Source organism: Hermetia illucens, chromosome 5, assembly GCF_905115235.1.
Source record: "Hermetia illucens chromosome 5, iHerIll2.2.curated.20191125, whole genome shotgun sequence".
NCBI classification, from domain to species: Eukaryota; Metazoa; Arthropoda; class Insecta; order Diptera; family Stratiomyidae; genus Hermetia; species Hermetia illucens.
In genome coordinates this window covers 19,927,715-19,947,664 of record NC_051853.1, presented here as the reverse complement: position 1 = coordinate 19,947,664, position 19,950 = coordinate 19,927,715, and the positions used below count along the sequence as shown (strand labels likewise).

Here is a 19,950-nt window from a genome sequence, read left to right as displayed (position 1 = left end):
ATATTGGATATTATGTCGTCAAACTAATAGTTGTGATTTGAAGATTTACAAATTGCCTATAAAAAAGTTTGTACAACTATGAAAACCAAGTCTAGTCTTCATAAGTGACAACTTTGTATCTGTGGCGTACATGACGGCAAGAGTGTTTACACTTTTCAAAACTTGTTCCTAAAGATTGCCATTGAGCCCAAGTTAAGTGAATAAGTAAAGATGATTTATTATAAAATCCAAGGTGGGAAACTGAAACTTGCTAAGTCACTATCCCTTGAACGCTCCAACGAACAATGCTAACTACTACAGTTGACATTTAAGGAATTTGTTGCAGTTTTCCAATATTTTATTGCCAGTGAAATGACTTTTAAATGCACACACGCGTGACAATAAACATACTCGTGAGCCAGGGTGAACGTGTACAACTGACACGTATTAAGAGAGACAAATTAAAATAAAATTTGGGAGTGAAACATTTGCGGAATTTTCAATTTGCACATTTTTCTTTGATGTTATGAAAATATCAACTGCAATGCCAACGACATTAGCGATAAACTTCCCAGAAATGTTTGTCTTGATGAATCGCTTTTATCCGTCTTTTGGACGTGGTCATAGAAATCAAAAACCAGTTCAAATGATTCAGCGACTGATATTTATAATACAAATTAGCAAGAACCTGCTTTATAGCTAAATTATTGTGAAAAACATATCCGCGATGTCCTTGAGTTAAATTGTTAACCTCAATCTATTTTTGGAAGTTAATGCTTAGTCACTGTCAGTTTGAATCTTTATAGATTGCCTGTTTTGATAAACAGAGATTTTTCTACAAGCTTAGGTATGCTATATATGCATATTTTCCAAAATCCGATAATATTGCCACGCGGAGCTTCAAAGAAAGGAATCGCAATTAATAAACATCTAAAGGTAATGCATATTTTTCTTTTCGGTATTCTTCATTCTTATCAATTCGACATACTAGCAATACGGTGCATTGTGGTAGTCGAAAGGGCTGACTTTGCTTCTGCCTTCTTTTCCAGGTGTAAAAAATAATCTAAATATTCCTAGCAACTAGCAAATGAAACAAGCTCATATCCATCCAGTTCCATCAAGTGTCGAGGGTGTACAGCCCATTTTGGACCTTGGACTTCAGGAAGTCACCGATCGCATCATTCAATTTCGAAATTTGAGCAGTGATGCGCTGCCTTCGTCAACCTTATCTTCCCAATGCTTTCCGGGGTTTCCCACATGCCTCTGTCCTTCTGTTCTTCCTTCGAATACCCTTTTAAGTATCCGGATGTCGTCCATACATCGCCCCATTGTAGAGTAAAAAGTTTGATTATTTTGAGGACTTAAGGGTAGCCAAATATTTGATACAACTCGTGGTTGTATTTGATTGGCCATTGATCGTCCCCTAGTTTAGGTCGTAAGGACCCTCCTCTCGATGGTATTGACCAGGTTTTCGGTAGTTTAGTGTTAGAAACCATGTATCACACCCACAGCATAGTACAGGTCTTATTATCGATTTTTATACTCAGAGCTTTGCTTTCCTGGGTATGCGGTAGGACCGAGTATAAGGCTCTGTTTGCGAACTTAATTCCGCGTTCTACACCTAATTATATGCTTTGTCAAGGTTTATAAAAATGCCTATTGCTGATGTGAAAGATTGTGCCATGATGTTCCGACCATATATGTGACGATTTAGCAGGACTTTTAGGGTAGCATGCCTTTTGTATAACCTGCTCCAGTGCCAGCCCATCTCCTTGTTTAAACCCATTCAAGCATTCACTAATCGTCTTATTGGCGTACAGTCTAACTCGTTCCTCCAGTATTTTTGTGAAAATATTATAGAACGCGCAAAGTAGTGGGATGCATCTGTAATTTTCGCATGTCAACTTGACACCTTTTTGTAGATAGCGCGTATTATACTTGTTGACATTTTTTGCGAAATCTGTTCTTGGTTCCAGATAAAGTTAGTCACTCGAATAAGTGCCCATCAGATAAGTTTAAAGTTAAAGTTGTCCCTACAGCAACATCTATTATAAATTGTAAAGATTTGTTTATCTGCTTGCAATTTATTTAGCTGGAAAGCTTTAGTAGAAAGGATTAACTTAGACGAAATAGGACTATTTCAAGTCACATTTTAAAGAAACTAGCAGGAAACCTAATGAAGCGTTCTCCAAACTACAAAATTATGTTCGAAGACAGAAACTGCTAAGCCTAAACCTCTCTTCCGTTTTTTTCTTTTTTGTTGAAAACCTGCGACCACTTAGGAAGCAACTTACTTCCTCTCTTGTATTCCACGGACTCCCCTTTTTGAGTTAAACACTCCAGCATCCTCAGGAAAAAAATTCACTTCGGCCCTGTTTAGGTTTGAAATTAGGATGGATTTCACCTCAACATTATTGGCACTCATGCCGTGTTTGCTAGTATATATAAATGGACCGATTCCCACCTGTCACTATTTTCGATCACGCTGTTCCCAGAGCAGAGGTGAGGCAGCGTCTGATGAGTTGGTCGTCAGAAGATAGAAGAAAATAAAGGCCTCAAAGTGAAAAAAATGACTAAACCTGCCCCAGTTTAATATTAGGGCGATGCCAGTACCGCTTCCTATGAAAAGCGATACTATCCAGGTATTCAGAGTTCAGACTCTAAGTGGATGAAGAAAACGGCATGCATTTCGACAACTGAAAGTGAATTGTTCATTTGAATATTGGAATGTGTCATACCAACATCGAACGTATGCGCTATCTTCCTTAAAAAATGTTCCACAACCATAGACACATCCTCAAAAGAAACTAAATGACTCGGAAATCAAATTATTTTATTTTTACCAACGGCAAAAAAAGACGAAGCACGGAACTGGGGTAACTGCCATGCAACGAAAAAGAAAGACAATTTCAGTGGGACATGGAAACCCTTGTAGGGTCTTTACCCAACACTAATCCTTAAACTACGACATGGAAAAAATTGGGGTGGCGGTGTCGGCTGTATGAAATATTTATGAGGAACAGAAAAAAGTGCATTCCATATTCGACTGCCATGCCACTTAGCCCTTAAACGAAGATGCTTCGGTGAGGCTTTCATCAATGAAGAATTTGCGGACTCACTCCTAGCCTCGGAGAGATGTTTTCCGGTTGGAAAAAGTCTGCAAACGCCGGAGGATGAAGCAGGTCGTTGAATAGACAATTTTAGGGGATAGTACAGTGAAGATAATAATAGTCCTAAGGGTTTGGAGCTGCGTTTTCCTTCACGAAAATAAACTAAAGGATCAGCGGATCTCCAAATAGATAAGGTTTTGAGGAAAGAATCAAACAACTACTAAAACACGTCTTCGTATCCAAAATAAAAGTGTGAGCCTACAACGAAAAAGCCTTCCAATTGGGTCCATTTTAACTAAAAAGAAAATCCTAAATTCAGATGAAAATACGCTCGAACGCCAGGACCAATATCAAGCAGCAATCATTAAGCCACATTATCAATTACAAATAGGAAGACGGAAACGAGTCAGTCACTTCAGAAAGCTGACGAAAACCGATAATCATAAAAATTAACAAAACTTTTGCAAGACCAGGTCAGTGCCATGAAACAAATGACTAAAGCTTAAAGAGGAAATCCATGCTCGGAGTTAAAAATTTTGCAGAAAAACTGGCCTTCTTCCCTTCTTTTTCTTTAGTCCCCAGGGGAACCGTCTCTTGCCACTCCGTCTCGTCAGGCGTGTAATTAGGGCTACAAACCACATACGACGGAAAAGGATTATATAATATTCCCAGTTTACAAAAAAAGGTCACCCTCTCGCTTGTGTACATGTCAAAAAGTATTGACAAAATTCTTCAAAAGAGGAATATAAGGTTGGCTTTGGATCAGGCAACTCGACAACGCAATAATGCTTGATAAAACGATTTGGCGTTTTTATCAAGACTATGGAAGTATTAACGGTGTCGTACTTCCCGAAATAATGATAAAACTTAGAATGTCAACTTCCCTCCAGAGTGAGTACTGTAGCAAAGGAATGATCCCGCCCCACGCTATTTAACCTAGCATTCGGGTACGCCATCAGGAAAACGAACCCAGGGAACACAATAAGTACGTTGTTCCTAAAATACCGATGATGCAGATATAATTTTCCGAATAATACTCTGTACGAACATATGAAGGTACACTGAGAGTTGGAGTACGCACCAAATGAAGCCAACCTCAGTGTTAACGAGGTGAACACGAAATAAATTTGCCTCCCTATGGGCCATTTCCTGAACGGCCAGACAGTGACGAAAAAACCCAAGTAGTCATCCTAGCTAAAAAGAGGATTCCAATCCTGTATCGCATATTGTCCGGCGAGTCGATAATCGACTCAAAACTAATGGTAAAGTACTTTGCGCTGACTCTTGACTCAAAGATGAGCTTTTTTGAGCAAATCAGCAGCGAACAAGGCTGCAGCTGGAGTTTCGGCGTCGTAATCTGTTCTGCTCTACTATGCAGAGGTATGGGCTGACGTTCTTGGTAAGGAGGTATATTATAAGCATCTAACGCAAGTACAGAGACGGAGAGCTTTGCAGGTGACGTTTGAATACCGCACTGTCTTTGAATCGGCCATGATGGTGATCGCGGGAATGATCCCCGTTGCCATTCCTGCTAAGGAGCGTCAAACCATATACAAGCGCAAGGGAGGTGGTTGCTCGTCAAGAACGGCAACGCACCCTAGATGAGTGGCAACTCTTTTGCCAAATTGAAACTGGAGGCAGATGGACTGCGCCGTTTATTGGCAACTTAGGTGCGCAGCTGAATCGGAAGCATGGTGAAACTGATTATTTCCTGACCCAGTTCATAAGTGGGCATAAAGGTTTTCAGTCTTATCTGCACAAGATTGGAAAGGTACGATCTCCGGATTGTGTGCTTTGCAATGAAGTTGTGGACGACATCGATTATAGTTTCTTTCTTGCGGAAAGTGAGATGGAATTCGGCACACAGTAGATCTCTCCCCAGAGAACATTGTTGAGGAGATGCTAAGGAGGGTTGACAGGTGAAACGGTGTTGCGCATTACGTTCAGGTCCTTCTCATTGCAAAGAAGACAGAGCTCGACCGGTAGAGGAGCCGGGTGGCAGGGGGTTCCTTGAACTGACAGTTCGCTTCCTCCTCTCCCTTCTTGTTGGTGAAAGAAATTACCTGATTTCGGGAACTAACCCAAAGTAATGTAACAAACGGTTCCAGGCTAGCTCACTGACGATAGGGAGGTGTTTAGTTGGTAATCCAACGACGTACCGTTACGTACGTTAGTGTACTTAATTGGTGCAGATAGCAGGTAGCTTCTAAGGTTTTCGATTTAGAGAGTGTGGTCTTTGGGCTGAGCTCTCATGAAGAGATATATCCGGTGGTGCCATTTTGTTTGATCAAAACCGTAGTTGCAAATCTAGATTTAAAATGGAAGTTGAAACGATCGATTTTCGTAGATTAACAATATCGCGAACATAAATAAGTGGATTGTTCTCAAGAAGAATATGTTTATGAATATGTTTGAATTCTCGCTCAAAAATCATTTTGACTGATACTGCCGCGACTGCACAGTGGGAAGCGGGAGTTTTGAAGAGACAAATATTAGCAAGTGAATACTCATTAGCGAGAATAAAGTGAGCATATCACAAAACCCATCTCGAAAAAATTTTTCCATGATCAGTACAATCTCGTATCGATTGCGGATATCCTCATTTCGGATGTAATCTTCGACTCCATTGCCGCTAGGTGCCATTCATTATCTTTTATAGTCAGCCAACATTCAGAACGGTAGATGGTGTCAGGGCAGACGAGACAGTGGTGAATTTTGGATTTGAAAACGCCATTTCATCCAGGTTGCGTGAAACAATTTCATAATGCAGTATACCATTGGCTGACAGCATTGATCGGAGATATTTAACTCATTCAGCTTGGTCCACAAAAATTCAGGTGTTGTATGAAGTGATCATTCCATTTTTGAACAAGTTGCTCGGGATTAGGTTTCCTATGAGACGCTAGGAAAACATCATCTGCATAACGCAATTATGATTCCCACGAGTATAGCCGTTGTAAGGAACGGGAGTAGAATCTCACGTTGTAATATCATACCTGTTATGTCCGTCTGTCCCCTATTGCACGCAGTTTTCTCGAAAATGGTTAGAGCGATTAACACCAAATTCGCTGGACAGATGGGAACTGTAATTTAAGGGGGGTCCCCATACATGCAAAAGGGGGGATATCAGTTTTTTTCCACACAAATATTGTCATGTGGAGTATCAAATGAAAGATATCTAGTACTTTCCGAAACCGATTTTAGTTTTCTCATTTTTTGGAAAGGTAAAGAGTGGAAACGGTCAGAAATCATCATTTCTTTCACGGAACTATTCTCAGAAACTACCCAGCCGAAAAATCTGAAAAAAACAAGAGGCTGATGCTATATGGTGCCTAGGCTACATCTATTCATAGCGACATCTATTCAAATAAAGGTAATAATTGTGCATTACTATAATTTTTAGTAATTGACTGCAGCGCCCCCCCCCTTAAGTTCATCCAAGAATCACGAAATTCTGCGGAAATATAGGCTATAATGAGAGCATAATTGTACGAAGTTTGGTGCAAATCACACTATTACTAACAAAATTGTGATAGGTCAAAATTGTCAATTCAAGACGTTACATGGCAGGATCACCCGTAAGTGGTTACTCTCACATAATATATGGATATCCTCATATAACGTACTAGGTGCTAATGGGACAAATGTCCACTCAACGGTTTCCGGACTTTTTTTTTGCAGAAATGGCCCACCAAAATCAGATACATTGTGCGAAAAATGTTATTGCCCTTGTAAGGCAAGGAAGATTTTCAATTTTGAGCGATGTATAATATCTTTTGGTTATTAAATTTTTTCTCTTTCAATCCGATTGCATAAAAATATTAGGATGGCTACAGCTAGAATAAACCACTAGTAATGAACACCGTACTAGTTATGACCACTTTTTGTTCGGAAGTTAAAGAAAAAAGATCCTAAGGGCTCTAGAGCGCCTGTTTCCTGGAATTATTTAGCAAACTCTTTCAAAGAAAGTTATCACTGACTATTTGCAATCGAAATCGGATGCATCTCTTTTTGAGGATTACCTGAACATAAGACTTTAATTATATAGCATTTATTATATAGATTAATAGGCCTAAAATAGGATTCTGTTCAACAGAAAATAGAAAATTCTTGATTCATAAAATGCTGAAAAAGGTACCAAAAATGATTACAACTAGTCAGTATAACCTTTATCAGAAAATAGATGCCATAACTAATACTAAGCAATAAGTGCTAATTATGGCAAATATTACTATTATTATGAAGCCGGTATAAATTTGATTTCGCAATGAAGTTCGCAATGCCAAAAAATGCAATACATATAAAAAGGGAGATATTCTTCGGGCAATAAAGGCGATTAGAGAGGGTAAAATTACGTTTCCAAAATTTCGATTTCGATTTATAGTATTCCAAGGATGATCCTGATGTGAAAATTGAGTGTAACCGGCATACCAAAATGTGGACCGTTGCCTTTAAACAAGTTCCTAACTATAGTTTGAGAGCGAGATAATGTTTTCAAACAACCGAAGTAGAATATCTAACTTTAACTTTATTTGCAGAGATATCGGTATGGAGGGTATTTCGGAGTCTAGCCGCTGTATAACGGCAGCTTCGTGATTTGTTTCAGATTTTTCGGTTAAGTAGGTTCCGAGAATGGATTCATGAAAGAAATTGCCACTTTTCAGCCCCCGCTCTTCCCCTTGTGTATTAAATGTCAGAACGAGCTTTGAAAAGCACTAATCGAAACCTTTCATTTGATACCCCACATGACTATATTCAGTCAAAAAATTTGACACCCCACTTTTGCATGTATAGGGACCCCCCTTAAATTCCTCATAGAATCATGTAACACACTGTATGAAGCTTCCCACCAAATTAAGTGTCAGTAGGTGTAACCAGATTCTGAGAAAACATCGATTTTAATAAAATTTTGTTTTACACAAAACTTTAAAAATGACTGGTCTGGCAATGGGTGGCACAATTTTTTTTAAAACGTTACCCATAATATCGTTCCGTATATCAGACCCCGAGGAAGTTCCGACAATGTTAATATTTCCTATATATAAGTGTATCCCTTCAGATATTGTACAGATTATAATGTTTGAATGGAGCATAGGACGTAGTGACCTGGGATAGACGCGAGCGGACGAATTTTACGATTATTTCAAAAATATTTTTGTGCACTTTCTGGAGGCAGATCACATTTGATGGTAAGAACAGTTTGAAAAATTATTGAAGATATAGTATTTGAATAAATGAGGAAATGTCATTACAAACCTATTAGAGCTCTCTTCATTTGTGGCTTCATTTTCTGGTCCGATAATTTCCCGTTCCAAATTGAAGGGCTCTTCCTGAGAGAAAGGTAGATCCTACTTCAGCACTTTAACATGTATTGACAAGAACGAAGACCGTTCCAAATATGTTTCCAACCAAAACCTAGATGATTCCTGGCAAACTTTCCGCATCGACGTTGTCCTTGTCCGTCACGCCCTTCACTTCCTAAACACATGTTAGACACAACCTACCCCATTACCACCCAGGTCATACAGATTGAAAACGTTGAAAAAAACATTTTCCGTATTCACCCACCTCTTATCCCTACAATCTCAAAACCAGCTCATCAACCCCGAAGGTGGAGTAGTTTTCTACACTGATAATTACTACTAGTCCCAATTTACAAAATCTACCCATTCTTAGTGTCAATCCCTAGCTTCTAATTGCCAATCTTTTCCAGCACGTATGACATCCTACTCCTTTCCCTTAAGGGAGTCATCCCATGTGTTGGATCCGGGGAATCGATTTTTTTTGCAGCATCAATTGTATCTAGATATAGTGTAGAATATATGCGTTAAGTGATTTTTTGATATTTGGAGTCGTTCGGAAATTAGAGTGTTTAATATGTAAAATTTCAATGCCAGGTTTATGTCCATCGTCGTAATAAGGCGCATATTTATCGGTTCGAATAACTTCGCTAAAATCATAAAAATTGAAGCCAAGGCTTAACACTTGTTTCTTCAAGAAACCTAAGATTTATGGACTAGGTATAGTAGATTAATGGTCGGTTAAGATTTTATGGTTAAAAATCGCATTCTACTTTTTAAATGAGTTTTTCTCGAAGCTGCATGTTGAAAATCAGCTGCCAACATAGCCCAAAATCTATCCAAATTTTCACGACTTATTCAGGACAGATTTCTACGGTCCGCAAACAACGATAATTGGGATTCATTTGGTAGTTTTTTTTTTATTCATTAAAGAAGCCTTGAAAAAGCTCCAAAATTTACAAAAAAAAAAAAAATTAACAAGATACCAAAAATTTACTTTTTAATATTTTTTAATAATCTTAGTTTGCGGACTGTAGTGAAGTCCACACGTTAAAATGTCGTTTACGTTTTTTTTAAGATGATGACAGCGCCCTCTAGCTTGGCAGCAGAAAAAAACCTTTTTTTGGAGATGGGTGTATAAGTTGCTCAGTATTTAAATAATGAACTATACTATGGTGCTGGACTACACATGCTCAAGATATCAGTAAATATATGGTGAAAAATCCGTATTTGTACCTTTATCCAGTTCTTCACAAAAAAATTCTAAAAAAGGGCGAAAAAAAAAACGTCCTTCACCGGGATGACCCCCTTAAGCTATCACTGTTCCTATATAAACATTTATATATAATGTCATCGAATGGAGGTTTTTTCTACTTCTGTCGAAAATATATTAACAATATTTTTTTTTCATACCTTCAGTAATAGTTTAGTCTTTAGATTGCCTCTAACAGTACAGCTAGGGGTTAAGTTAGCTTTAGTTTCAATGTTATTATACGTAGTTATGATAAGTAAACCAAACGTGTTGTTTCTCACTTTGTGGAAATGTCTATAAATGATTTTCAAGGTGGCTATATCTGATTAAATTCTAAAGACTAACTGATCCTCTAAATTATTACAACGTTTAAAAAATATTATTAAGATATTCTATTTGTGATTTTTCTAAAGCTTACTTAGTAAAACATACGGTTTTTTCATGGTTATCACAACTAGTCCCTATTTTTTCATAAAATAAAATAAAAAACTCATTTTCTGTCATTGCCAAGTTCGTATCCCCCTTAAAAATCGTCAAGTTGATTCAAAGCCAAACCTCATTTTGGCGTACACCCACACTGCGTATCGCATATCCGCAAAAATTCAATCCCAAAATTGACCATTTCTTCATATGTACACATATGTATATCCAAACGCGGAAATTGATTACGCGGAAGCTTGCCAATAACATTGCCAAGTTAAGTACCCCAATTTTAAAATTATCGCAACACATTCATGGCAAATTACCCCTTCTGTATGTCGGTCAGAAATACTGGTAAGCTCATTAAATGGTCACTGGGCAACCTCACCAAACAAAAGATAAAAAGCAAATCTATCTAAAATGTAATATACTTGATATCAAGCAATATGAACAGAAAATGAAAGACGGAGCGTTAGGTGAAGGTGAACGATCCCATGATAATTGTTGTGCAGAATTTTTGTGGGCTGAAGGTTGTTTTTGTCATTTAAAAGCGTGAATAATCAAGGTTTGCACCTAGTAAGCTCATTTTACAGAGGTGTGTTAAACAAAACCTTTTTTCTTTTTATAATAGATACACATCTTTCAAAGAGGTTAATCTGAAAAAAATGACGGTAATCCCAATCCCACATTTTCCACAGATGTTATGAACTTCGAACATTGTTAGCCCCAAAAAAACGTCATTAACCTTCTATTACTCGTCTCTACTCCAAGTAAAAGAGGCGCATTCAGGGTGACTCAGCTCTTTTCAAGTGTTTTTCATGTATGGCTTGCAGAAACTTCGTGAAGCACGGTCACCGATTTCTTTCACTCTAAAGCATGAGCAGAGAAACATTACCTCAGCCATTATGGCAAATGCCTGGAGTTGATGATTCACAATTGATAAGAAAAAAGTAAGACGAATTTCACAGCGGTAGAGTATCATTACACAATCCGCATGCGATTGCTCGATCATTGCGAAGGTACATAATTTAAAGTCGCCCACAGCGGTGAAGCGTCTGGTTTGTGAAAATATTGTAATGATTAAATTCCAGTAAGAATTTATATAAATATCTTTCATAAAACACTCATAAATGGACGATTATTACCCTGCAAAACTGGAAAATTGGTTCATGAACACCCTTCTAAGCTTGAATACTAAACATGGTGGTATACAAGGCCAAGTTTTCTCTTTTAAGACACACTTTTCCTAAATTAATGTTGTATCGCTCAAAATGTTTATCTATCGTGACAAAGATCTTATTATCCGGAGCTATGAACTTTTCGCTTCTCATGCATTCTTCGAAAACTTAGATCATATACAAACAAGTTTGTGAACTTTTTCCTGCGTTCGGAAGAAAGATTTTCTGGGGAGTCTTCGATACTTTACAAAAGGATGGACAATTCCGACCTTTGTATAATGACAAAATCTTTGAACGATATCGGGACCGTTCCGTCGGAGATACAACCAGGTTCAATAGGCTGAGTGACTGGGTGGCTGGATTACATGATTTGAAAGACCAGGAAGACCATGTGGAGGGCTGATGTATGCTAGGACATTAAGATTTTGTTGAGAGTAGCAAGCTCGACGACCTTGACGCATGTCTAGACCGGACCCTGGTTGCTATGTCATTGATGATGACGAATGCTATATCTGCGCTGATTTTTTTGCAGTTGAGGAATAACTCTTATGATTAAGTCCAATTTATGTTGTTTAAATAATGGAGGCAATCGTTGAGAAAAAACATAGGCGATTCCAGAAATCGATCACTGCGAGAATTGATGCATCACCGTAAAAGATAATTTTACCAAACAGCGTTTGGAAGATACACTTTTTTCTTAAATAAAAGAATTCTACACAGATTCCTATTTTCAAGCCATCGAAATACAAAACAAAAGCGACGATCATCATTTTCATATTTGTGAACGGAAAACATTCGCAAACATCAATATGAGTAAAAAGCAAAAAAGTTGACTGAACGGTTTCATCCAGGGCAGAGGCAACTCATCAGACGCTGCCTCACCTCTGCCGTGGGAGCAGCGTGACCGAAAGTAACGAGAGATGGTAACTGCTCCACTTAAATATAATCGCAAACACGTAATGGGTACGAATTATATTCAATATGACGGCAAAGCAGGGAATATCACGTCGCCATTCCCAGTTTCTGGAAATGTTTACCAGCTCCAAACGGTCTATACTGATAGCCTATAGTCCTCCTAGACTATTTTTAGATAGGGTACCGCACTGGCCCGCCACGTTTGGATCACAGATACCATAGCAAGATGTAGCCAGCGACAAAGTTATCACCGTTCCTTGGTGTATGACCTATATACTGGAACGTCCATATTTTAATCAACATGTCCAAGGGTGTCTACCCTGTACCCAGAGCTAATTCTTACACAACATACCCAGATGATATATCGCCTACAAGTGTTGACGTAAACTTGGAGCTTCTCAGTAACACTAAGCAATTTTCCATATGCTGCCCTATCAGCAGCACAAGGCAAACTTTATGTTGATGTTGAGATAGCTACTTTTAATGAACGAGAAAGACAGGCGAATCTAGAGCTGTTGATGCCTCGAGCGGCGTCTTGCATTGTGATTTCAGCTGCGTTTTTAGACGTTCACATCACTAGATTTCTTTTTTTTCGCTCTTTCTGTTAGAGGCAGAAGAGAAAATTCTGACAGGTAAGGTTTGGTCTATAGCAAGAATTAGACAAGGGTGCAACCGACAACCCAACCGTAGTCAGGTTTCCAGTTCCTCTCATAATAAAAGTCGCTGTACTCTCATTTCTGGCTAAGGGCACCATAGGCACTAAGTTAGGCTTTCAACTGAAGTTGCCTATTGACCAGATACGAAATAGTGATTTTGATAAAAGTGCAAGGTATGAACAAAATAGATCTGTTGTTGCGCACCTCAGGAATGACAGTCCATGTCGGGAAAATTCCTTCCAAAGAAGAGGCAATAGGAAAAGGATGTTGGAGAGCATTTAACTGGGTAACATATTGAGCAGCATCTGCTCACAGTTTTTCGCTAAGCACCAACATACCAAAGTGTCTAAATTGGAAAACACAATCCAACTGAAATGAAACAGAGGCCAAGAATTTAAGGCAGCTGATTTACGACCGGTTTTAACTACAGAATTTGGTATGAACGAGAAGTTTCCTTTGCATTGTTTAATAAAAAAAGGAAAACTGGTCTTCATAGAATTGGCGTTCAAGCTGAAAAAGAAAAGCATTATAGGAATCATCAATCTCCTTTTCGACAAATGTAAATACATTATGATAACCTGACTCTTATGCTTGAATGAATCCCTGAAAAGAGCGATCGGATATTGAGCATTTTCCATCATCAAGGAAGTGAACAGACGATAATCTGAAAACCCTAAGTCAAAGGAATGCGGTGAGTGATTCAAAAAATGAAATCCAATAGGGTCCAGAAGTTGATTTGTGAAATCGACCATCTGAGGTCTGGGATTGTCCTGCAGCAAGAAGCCCTTTGTCAGCGCGCCCATCTTTTCACTCTAAATCCCCTTTTTCACTTCTTTTCGGGTCTCACGGTTGCTTGTCGCATGCCATGTGGTTTGACTGAAATTGTAATTCCGAATTTTTTAACGGAGTTTGGAAAGGTTCGACGACTCTCTTTTGGCTTCAGACGATTCAGGCGTGTACACAGTAACCCCATAAACACTCTCAACGTCATTAAAATCTTAACTGGAGCCTTTCGCTCTACAGCGAAGTAGCAGGTGACGACGCGAATTTCACACTAGGCGAAAAATGTCCATGCAATTTTTCAGAAGAGATGATCTTGGGACAACAGTTTTTGAAATACTACTCTCGAATTAGTCTCATTTTGAAGGACAGGAGTCAGGCTAGACGGCAGTGTTACAAGCATGTTCAAAAACCATTCCCTATGGCCGTAAGACCCTCAGTACACTTACCTTCTGGATGTGCCTCGTACAATTCATCATATTTGATATTTTGGAATGGTTTGGCAGCCAAAATTGTTAGTAATGAATAAAAATAAGGTTTTTTCTGGCTACATAGGGATTTGTTCAATTTCAGAGTCAGAGAGTCAGTTATTGCCCTCTGCAATGTTTTCCTTCTGAGAAAAACATTGATTCCCGAAATAATAAAATCGTCCCGAAGTAGACCCTTAAGAAGGGGACGAATGATTTCTGAAGTACGGCGTTGATTAAATAAATCATTTTACCTTAATTCTGACGATAAAATTGAAGAATGGAAAAACTTCTTGTTCTTCTTTAGCTTTTGTCTCATTCAGATCGGGGGTCGGCTTGCCTTGATCAGCTGCGCCATTTTACTCTGTCAAAGGCCAGATATGGATACAGCAGCGAATCTTTCAAATCACCATCCAGCGTATCAAGCCTCTTACTCGTTTCCCAACGACTTCGATGTTCAGCCTTATCTTACAAGGGAATTCTCGTTAACGCGAATTACACGACCATACCATCGCCTTTCTTGCAATTTTTCCACGATGGGTGCAACCACATATCGATCGCGGATGTACCCATTTCAGATGTGATCATGACATGTTACACTACTGATCCAACGTAACGCGACGGGGCTCATTATCTTTTATAGTTGGCCAACATTCAGAACTATGGAGGTCGACAGGGTTTTTGTGATGCGTCGATCATAAAGGGGGGTGTGGAACTCTATCATCCAAGTTACACTGTAGCGTGAAGCAATTTCATAATGCAGTTCTCCATTGGCTGATAGTATTGAAATTTTTTTCTTTTTCTTTAGCTTTTGTTCCGTTCACAAGCGGGGTCGGCTCATCATGATCGGTTGCCTCATTTTCTTCTATCAAAACTCTGATTTAGATGCAGTTTAAATTCCCATCCAGCCTATCAAGCCACTGTTGCTTTGGCCGGCCTTTTGGTCGCTTCACATCGACTTCGATGTTCAGACCAATCTTGACAAGCTAATTCTCATTAGCGCACATTACGTGACCATACCATCGAAGATGCCTCTTTCGCAATTTTTCCACGATCGACGCAACCCCATATCGATTGCGGATATCCTCATTTTCCCCGTTCCGCCTTTTATAGTGTTTCAGAACCAGGGCAAAAGGGCGGACGACACTCCGGTAAATTTTAGATCTGGGACGCGTCGTTCACAAAGAACACCAGTTGTGGAACGCCACTTCATCCAGGTTGCCCTAATGCGTGAAGCAATTTCATAACGCAGTTCTCCCTTAGCTGATAGCATTGACCCGAGATATTTAAATCGGTCAGTTCTGGGTAGGTCACTGCAACTGGCAATAGTAGTGCCTGTTTCATGGGGAACAGTCGACAAAAATTCAGATTTATTCAGATTTAATCCGAACCCATGTTGCATGAGGCGATCATTCCATTTGTCGACAACATCATCTGCTTAAAGTAGTATATAGGGCTGTGGACTTTCGATAGGAAACCGGCTGTTCTAAACTTCTTATGGGTTGTACTAATGGAGAAGAGGAAGGGAATCCCCGTTCGATACAAGGAAAAAGATTAATTATGAAGAACAAAGTCCGGACTATAGAGTAGGTGATCAAAAAATGAGGACATGCATTGCCATGTTTTGAGTTATTCTCAATGACAGTTTCCCGGGTCATTGATTTTATATACGTCTCAGTATAGTTAGTGCTTTGCTGTACATTTGAGCTGCTCTAAGATGACGAGGAACAGGGAGCAACTCTGGCGGTTGAATCAACACCAAGTGGCCATAGGGAACCTCTACGAGGCACCGGGAAAAGCTATATTTACATCGGCTTGCTGGTCGTGATGCAATATTTGAACCCTCCAAGACCTTGAGCGATCCAACCCGATTCTGCACGGAGACTCATTTAACAAATTCCGCAAAGCCTCACCTGAGGTTGACTAGTACCATGGGAACCGAGATAGCCCTCTGAGTTCATATGTCTCAGCAGAACTCTTGGGGCATTTGTTCTCAGCCCAAGTATATGCTGAGCCTGCTGCATTCAGTAAAGTCAGCAAAGCTCTGATTGTGGTCACAACATCATTCCATATCCTAAGAAGACTGTGGGGTTAGGCCGACGCGACAGGTACTAACGTCAAACCACCAAGACGTAACGGTACAGTTCGGCTGCGATTACACCACATTGTATGCAACCAATAGACTTAATTGTTTGTCTTAAAATACCGTGGTCATCATTTTCTCACTCGAGTTTCTGATTCGCTTGAATTACTATCCTTTCAATGAATGTAAATGGCGTCACTGCATCGCACACAATGACTAAATGAGATCATTGTTGTCTGAATTTACTGACAGGCAAATGGCCACTGACACAAATCAACTCCTGCAAAAGCTTCGGAGACATTGACAGATGCCACTTGCGTAAAATAATGTTATGGTTCCTCTATATTTGAATATTAGGAAGCGACACTAACTTTGGGAATATTCCTCGGATTTTAATGAATACTTTCAAAGAAACACTTTTACTGTTTTCTAAAAATGGGATCTTTAGCTGTAATTTGAAGCATTCAACAAACTAAGTTATACTGTGGATTAAAAGTCCTTCTTGTCAAATATCGGTTCATCATTTTTTGTAAAAGATACTTTCATTTCTAAGGTTTTTTGAATGTGCATAAACCTTTTCGCTCGAAAAGTCCTCAAGGCTCTCAGCTGAGTTCGTTAGGAGAATCCTTGGAAAAGTGTTTGGCTCCGTACAGAAGGATCGACTATTCCGTTGTTTAAATAACAACGGAATTTATGAGTGGTACCTCGTCGGTTTGGTTGTAGGTAAAATGGGGCTCAATAGGTTGTGGTGGACGGGCCACTTAAACCATATGAATGAGGATGATCAAACCCGGGAAGTATATAAACGCAATATCTATAGTAGAAGAACAGGAAAAAAGGAAGGTATCGCAGACCCTGCCTCAGATATAGCGATGGCGTAGGCCAGGAGGTCAGTCATCTGCTAGGAATATATGAGTGGTGGACCTCAGCGCGAAACAAGGAAATTTCGAGCTTCTTACTAAGCCAAGCCTAATCCGGATACAGTTTGTTATATCGTTGATAATGAAGAAGACCCCTTTGTATAGAAAATGAAGAATGTGGACTACAAAAGACGAAGTAAGTTGTTTCCCAAGCGGTCCAGTCCATTAGGACTCCCAGTATCCTCAGCAAAAAATTCACTTCGGCCTGGTTTTGGTCTGAACTTATGACGGATTTTACTTGTATATAATTCATACCTATTACGTGTTTGAAATTATACATAAATGGAACGATTACCATCTGTCGTTTCGTTCGTTCTGCTCCCAGGGTAGAGGTGAGGCAGCGTCTGATGAGTTGCTTGTGCCCTGGATGAAACCGTCAGTCAACTTTTTCCTTCCTGTATTGACTTGGAAATCCTTTTATCATCATCATCATCATCAACAGCGCAACAACCGGTATCCGGTCTAGGCCTGCCTTAATAAGGAACTCCAGACATCCCAGTTTTGCGCCGAGGTCCACGAATTCGATATCTCTAAAAGCTGTCTGGGGTCCTGGCCTACGCCATCGCTCCATCTTAGGCAGGGTCTGCCTCGTCTTCTTTTTCTACCATAGATATTGCCCTTATAGACTTTCCGGGTGGGTTCATCCTCATCCATTCGGATTAAGGGGCCCGCCTATCGTATCCTATTGAGCCAGATTTTACCCACAACCTGACGGTCGTGGTATCGCTCATAAATTTCGTCGTTATGTAGGCTACGGATTCGTCCATCCTCATATACGGGGCCAAAAATTCTTCGGAGGATTCGGAAATCCTTTTGTGGAAACATATATTCAGTTTTGATTGGCCTTAGAATTAAGCAATTGGGTGACGTTTACTAACGACCACGTCACTGTTGGTGAATTAGCAGTATTTCTTTGAAAGGCAAATGGTAGACATTTTTCGCGAATTCCACCACATTAGATATGTTGATTACCGGAAGCTATGACATTTTTAACCCAAATTAGGAAGAAGCACGAAGCTGCTGATTATCGCAACATAAATAAGAATTTCAAGGTCAAAAGTTGAAACCAATTGTCTCACCGACTCATTACCAATAGATACAATCCGGGCTCCACCAAATTTTATTGAAAAATGCATTTTTTATTAAATAATGCGAATAAGTAGGCAACGAATCGAAATCTAATAACCCACATTAGCATCATATTACCATTAGCTAATATGAATATCCAATCCGCACTTAGAGTCAGCATCATGCCAACAGATTTATTTCCGTTTAAGATTGTTCACCACATTTTACCTCTACATAACAAAATACGGTTTCTATTACATAATACAAAGTGCATACTTGAATAATATTACTTTATATGCTAATGAGAGGAATGCGAGGTTGATCCCCAGAGATGATTAATTTTTATGCTTTCCCCGCCGATAATATCAGCGGTCCATATGTAATCTGAATGAAAAGCCTAACATATATAATATTATCATATTGCAGATGCCTAGATACCTGGGAGATGATTGCACACGGGCATGGGTAACCGAGTATTTGAGATATATTAGCAATGTCGCAATGTCGACATACCATGTCGGAATAATTTGCCACATAATTGGTACAGCAGAATCAAGCTAATGTGTATGACATAAAAATTGTGTTTTGCTTTGATTCGAGATTCGCCTTCAACTTTCACCTGTAGGAGAATTGTCGTAGATTGATGTTGCAATATATGTATCAGTGGAGGGACCTCATACCACTAAATATTGGTGACATTGGTGAATGTGGAGTTTGATTTACTTTCGAATTCATTTGAAGGGTAATATTCCACACTTAGGCTGGGAGTATGAAACTGATGTCAGGAAAAGATAATTTCAAAAGATAAATTTATAGTAAAATCCCACCAAAAATGGGTAGTTTCCGAATTGAATTATTAGAATGAACAATATACAAATATTAAAACCAAAATTACGGAGGAGAGAAATGAGCACTTTAGAAAATTAGCGCTTGGTCTGGAAAATTTTACGATTTTTCGGGATTAATTAATAAATTCTTAGACAGCGAACTTAGATACTTTATTTAAAAAGATTGTTGGATGTCAAATTTCAATATAAGATACAAGTCATTCTCCCATAAACACATTGATCCATCGATCATAAAATCGTTGTCAACGTGCATTTTCTATTGAATTTGGAGGCAAATAATAAATTAGTAAAATGAGTACGGGAGGTCAGAAACTCCCCAAGGTCGGCAGCTTTTTCTCAATGGACTGAATTTGAAGCCGTAATATTTTTTTTCTTTCTTTGCAAGTAATATTATGGAATTTTAGAAGATCATTCAACATTTCCGTTTTCAGTTTTTTTTAAAAAAAAAAGATAGACTGCTATTCACGCTGTAAATCTGCCTTGAAGCAAACGAGCCAAATAAAAAAAAATAAAGAATGAAGAACTTACGTTATTAACATTGTGTTCGAAATTTCGTGTCGTAGTCCTTTGTTGTTCTCAGCAAAAGCAGATGTCGAATCTCTTTAAAAGAAAAAAATCTTAAGTTCATTACCATATTCGTTACGCATATGAGTTCGGCGAGGAAAACTTCTTGTGAATTTTGAAGCTGATTGCGGTTGGTCTTGGAAAATCGACTGGAGTATTTTAAAGTTGATTGAACTTTGCAGTTAATTGAATGGAAATCGGCTTGCATTGATTATCGGATACTAATATTTACGATTTGAAGTATCATTGTTACTAACTAACATACAATATTCTGTCAGCTCATGAATAACCTCTCAGAGCTTGAAAAAATAACACAAAGTTTCATAAGGGTTAAGGATATGCTAACATTATTCAGCGAATCATCTCTTTATCATCGTTTTTATCACCATATGAGAGGTGATCAAGAATTT

General features: G+C 38.9%; 1 protein-coding gene across 3 annotated transcripts in view; it reads right to left on the bottom strand.

Annotated features, from left to right (window-relative positions):
* The window catches only part of LOC119656881 (ABC transporter G family member 23), a 224,617-nt gene that overhangs the window by 99,538 nt on the left and 105,129 nt on the right, over positions 1–19,950 (bottom strand). Inside the window, exon 2 of one of the 3 annotated variants that reach the window (XM_038063548.1) lies at positions 19,505–19,576. The exons of the other annotated variants lie outside the window; for them this stretch is intronic. Coding sequence (XP_037919476.1) covers positions 19,505–19,515 — 11 coding nt within the window. The 5' untranslated portion in view covers positions 19,516–19,576. The remainder of the gene's footprint in view (positions 1–19,504; positions 19,577–19,950) is intronic. 3 annotated transcript variants of the gene reach the window in all.